Genomic DNA, 4577 nt, shown 5'->3' on the forward strand with positions numbered 1-4577 from the left:
GTAGTGGCCTGCAGGGGATGGTGCCATGCTGGGGGATGGGTGTCCATCCCCTTCCCCAGCCCATCCTGTCCCCGGTGCCCATCCCAATGGCGGTAGCAGGGCCGGTACCAGCACATTCCCTCTTCCAGCCACATCTGAGGACCACTGTGCTCGGGACACCCAACAGCACCCATTCCCTGGGTGGGCATCATCCTCCCCAGCACACACACGGCACTCAGGGTGGGCACCATGCCCAGGGAGTGACGTGAAGAGCAGCCACCAGCTCAGTGCCTCACGGCAAGAAGTACCCAGCTTTATTTTCCCAAGCCAAGGCAGGTGAGCGGGCGGCTCACACATGGGACCCCCGCCCCCCATCCTCCTAGATGAAGCGCTTGTTCTCCTCCTGGTAGTCGTAGGGGTCTCCGGCAAAGGGCAGCGGCGGGGGGTGGTTGTAGATGCCCATGAGGAAGATCCAAAGGGTGCCCACCACCAGCGTGGGGGTGATGAGGAAGAGGCAGAGGCGGTCCAGGGTCCGGGCCACGCGGTTCCAGTTGTCTTTCTCCTGGGGAGGGAACCAGAAGCCAGGCAGTGGGGGGCACAGCGGGCACAAGAAGCTTCCTCTGCCCCCCTGCCATGCCCACAGCCCCCACCTCGTTGTAGTTGTTTTTCTCCCGCATGTATTTGACGATGAAGTTAGCGCCGTCAACGATGGGTTTTATGTGCTCATAGAGCTGCTCCTCGCCCGTGTCTGTACCTGGGGCCAAACCTGGGGGCGAGAAAGGGGGTGAGATGGGTCTGAAGGACTGCCACCACTGGATAACCCTGCTCCACTGCCCTTCCCCTTGTCCCCACGGAGGGGCTGAGGCTCACGTGCAGGGGTGACACGGCTGGTCAACCCATGCCGCTCCGACTGCTTCTCGAACATCAGCTCGCTGCGGGACTTGACGCTGAAGTACTCCTCCGCCTTGGCGATGTAGCCGGCCGAGCTGCAGCGCCGGATGCATGGAGCGCCCACCGGGCTCTCGGCTGGCTGCGTCATGCCCAGCAGGCGAGGCAGGCTCTCCAGGAAGACCTGGGGTATGGGAGAGGGTGTCAGGTCCCTCAGCCACTTCCTCAGGACAACTTGTCCCCACCTTCTGCCCTCAACCCAGGCATGCAACCCCTTTGGGGTGGTGCAGATAGGACATCCCAATGCAATGTTAGGGCTGTGCTGTCCCATGCCCTCCATGGGGCATGGTGCCAACCCTGCACCCACCAGGTCACCCACCCCAGCCCAGCACCCTGCTCACCTCTTTGACCCAGTCAGACATGATATGGGTGCTGGGGGTGCGGAAATGGAAGTTGAGGACCACAATGCAGATCATCACCACAGCCGTCACCAACAGCATGATGAAAAGCAGGTACCTGTGGGGGCACGGACGTTGGGCTGGCATTGCCACAGGGACTGGGAACAGGCAGAGCTGCCCTCTGGCACCCCGGGGACCCTGTGATGTCCCCATTGTACCCAGCAGTACCCAGGACTCACTTGCCAATGAGGGGTATGGCATGGGAGGTGGCAGGCAGGCGCTGGGAGATGAGCAGAAGGAAGACGGACTGGGCCAGGAGCACTGAGACCACCAGGGTCATCTTCTCACCACCTGGAGGGCAGGTGAGCTCAGAGCAAACCCTGCTCCAGGTCCCAGTCCCAGTGCCCCCGGTGCCAGGATTGCCCTCCCAGTGTCCCACCATACAGTGCCCCATTTAGGGTTTTCTATTATGCAGGTAGCCCAGGGTCCCACATGGGGTATCCTGTGCCCAAGTGTGCCCCTGCCAGGGTGCCTGGCTGAGCTGATGGTGTCCTGCATGGGGATGTCCCAGTACCAGGATGTCCCTGCGCTAGGTATTGGGGTGTCCTGATGTCCCAGGACCTGGTGGAGGTGTGGGATATGGAGGTGCCCCATGGGTTGACCCCCATGCCCGACACAGGCACTGTGGGGCTCACTCACTGTCTGCAGGCAGGTAGAAGACAAGGATGGCCATGAAGGCAATAAGGATGCAAGGCGTGACAATGTTGATGACATAGAAGAGTGGCTTGCGTTTGATGATGAGGTAGAAGGTGATGTCCTGGTGCTCACTGCTGTCGGGGGGGATTTCAGGGTGGATATTCTTGCGGGCTGGGCGGTGGATGATTTCCCATTCCCCGTTCTCTGCCAGGGCACATGGGACACTGCATGGCACGGGGGGTCCCCACCATGCCCATCCTCACCAGCCCCACCAGCACCCGGTCTCCCCATCCTGGGTCTGGGTAGCTGCAAGCCTGGTGGGATGGGTGCCAGGATGCCAAAGCCAAGGGGACTCGGGTGTCTCTGTGGCATGGTGCCCCAATGCCAGGGTGGCCCCGAGCCCCATATAGGGTGTTCTGTTGCCACAGGATGTGGCAGAGAGCAGAATCATTACCCGTGAAGCCTTCAGGGTCGATGATGATCCACTCCACGGGGTAATTCTTGCCTGTCTTTGGATCATTGTCTGTCTTCAAGTGCATGTTGATCTCCAGGGCACTGTACGCCAGTGAGCTGGCCAGTGGCCGGGGGGGATAGGTGGTGAGGGGCTGCGCCTGTTGCTTGTTACCCACCACCCACCCACCCTGATCTCCAGCATGATGGATCTGGGCCACGGAGTCACCCCCAAACCCCCACCTTGCTGTGCCCCAACAGCAAGGGAAGGTGCTGACAGCAGTGGGCACCACAGAGGACCGGGATGTCCACCCTGCTGCCCACCCCTGCCCTGCCCCAGGCCCCCGACACCTGAATCTGAGGGTGCAGTTCTGCCAGTCGAAGGGGAAGAAGTCGACGTTGATGGGACAGGCACTGCGGAAGATGGCAGGTGGCAGCCAGTAGACATCGCCTGTGTCGTAGATGAGGACGTTGCAATAGTAGGCGATCTCAAAGAGCCCATCGTTGCTGCACCAGGAGAGAGCCAAGGTGACGGCAGGGCCGGCGAGGGGCAGGGGGAGCCCTGGGCACGCACCGGGTACAGCTCGGGGGATTCAGGAGGGGAAACAGAGGCACAGCTCACTTGTTCTCCAGGACTATCTCAGGCAGCCACAGCATGTCTGGTGGCAGGCGGAGCACGCTGATGTCCCCAAACTCAGACTTGTTCCACTGCAGGCGGTAATCGGTCCAGCCCTGGAGGGGGAATCCCCAGGTCACCCCCTCACCACGCTGGCCCACCATATTGCCCATGCCTCAGGGCACAACTGACACCATGATGCCTGTCCCTACTCACGTGCTCGAGCCATACGTTGGTGGTGAGCGTCTCGTCCACCTCTTTCTGCAAAGACAGCGTGGAGAAGTGAGATGCCAGGGCCATGCCCAGCAGCCATCCCCCCAAAGCTCAGGATCCCCAACCCACACCAGTTCAGGGCAGCAGCCCCAGGGCTCCCCCCACCCAACCAGCCCTGGGGGTGAGGCATGGCTAGAGATCACCTCATGGTGGGCACTGCCTGCTGGGACTCACTAGCGAGATGAGGTTGGAGAGGGTGAGGGCCAGGTAGACGTCCACAACCTGGTCGTTGGAGACAACAGGGCGCACCTCCTTGTTGTAGCCCCTCTCCTCGAAGAGATGGTGGATGAGCCGCTCCTCCTGGTTCATGCAGAGCCCGCCTGGGAGTGTGGGGTGAGGCAAACTGGGGGGGTTACTGGGCCCAGCACCACCCCGCAGGGATGCTTGGTGAGGGCAGGGTGGTGTAAGGATGGAGGAGACAGGAGGAAGCCAGGACACTGCATGCCTGTGCTGCACAGGGGCATGGACATGGGACACACAGGAATGACACACATGCGTGGGCGCGTGGGCGCACACGGGCATGGGACAGGACGTGGGCATGGACACAGAGGGACACATAGATACAGACCCCGCACACACAGACATGAGACGCTTGGGTACAGATGCGGTGGCACTGTGCACCTAGATGGATGCACACACAGAGGCACGCATGGACACGTGGATCCACTATATGCAGGGACATGCAGTGTCACTGAGGACCCAGACAGGCACACAGAGGGACACACAGACACAGTGACACTGTGCACAGACAGACACACACCCGGCCCAGGCAGGGACACATCTCTGGGTGGCACAGCCAGGACAGAAGTGCAGGGGGTGCTCAGTGGTAGGACTCTACCAGGCAATACCCAAAATGCAGCCCCTGGGGACACTTGTGACCAGCTTGGACCCTGCCACCATCACCCCCAACCAACCCCATCAAGGGAGCTGAGAACCCCCCCCAGCAGCGGTGCAACCCCACGCCCAAGACCCCGGGGCCCCGCTCACCCGACAGCACCAGCGCCCCGAGCAGGGCCAGCCGCCCCAGTGAGTCCCCCATTCGGTGGCTGCTGTCCCCTCTCGCAGTGCCAGGCCCTGGCCACCTCCCCGCCTGGCCCGGCCGAGCGGATGTCCGGCTGCCGGTCGGAGCGGGAGATGGATGGTGCCAGGTGCCGAGGGGGAAGGGTGCCGGCACTGGATTCCCGCTCCCACCCCTCTCTTCCGGCACCCCCCGCACCCGGAGAAGGGGAGATGGGCAGGCGCAGATGGCCTCACCGGCCCCATGGGTGTCAGCCCAT

General features: G+C 62.2%; 1 protein-coding gene across 2 annotated transcripts; it reads right to left on the reverse strand.

Annotated features, from left to right (window-relative positions):
• Positions 1 to 358: 358 nt before the first annotated feature.
• On the reverse strand, positions 359 to 4339 carry CHRND (cholinergic receptor, nicotinic, delta (muscle)). 2 transcript variants are annotated; one of them, XM_009883338.1, is made up of 12 exons: positions 4288 to 4339; positions 3475 to 3620; positions 3244 to 3288; positions 3034 to 3143; positions 2763 to 2918; positions 2416 to 2531; positions 1965 to 2165; positions 1505 to 1616; positions 1269 to 1383; positions 850 to 1051; positions 630 to 745; positions 359 to 541 (listed from the first exon to the last, which is right to left on the reverse strand). In XM_009883338.1, exons 1-12 carry the CDS (start codon positions 4337 to 4339, stop codon positions 359 to 361), a joined length of 1554 nt encoding a protein of 517 aa, XP_009881640.1. The 2 variants fall into 2 exon arrangements, with proteins under 2 accessions (XP_009881640.1, XP_009881641.1); XM_009883339.1 differs by lacking the exon at positions 4288 to 4339 and having other exon boundaries at positions 630 to 733; positions 832 to 1051; positions 3475 to 3609.
• Between the last annotated feature and the right edge of the window lie 238 nt (positions 4340 to 4577).

This window comes from Charadrius vociferus, unplaced genomic scaffold, assembly GCF_000708025.1.
Source record: "Charadrius vociferus isolate BGI_N301 unplaced genomic scaffold, ASM70802v2 scaffold214, whole genome shotgun sequence".
NCBI lineage: Eukaryota > Metazoa > Chordata > Aves > Charadriiformes > Charadriidae > Charadrius > Charadrius vociferus.

Bases quoted from the DNA above. Each gene is read 5' to 3' on its own strand.
- CHRND (XM_009883338.1), bottom strand. From the start codon at position 4,339: ATGGGGGACTCACTGGGGCGGCTGGCCCTGCTCGGGGCGCTGGTGCTG. The intron at 2,919-3,033 runs GTGAGCTGTGCC...CTCCTGGTGCAG, and splicing joins GAGATAGTCCTGGAGAACAA to CAACGATGGGCTCTTTGAGA. The intron at 2,532-2,762 runs GTGTCGGGGGCC...GCCACTGGCCAG, and splicing joins AACTGCACCCTCAGATTCAG to CTCACTGGCGTACAGTGCCC.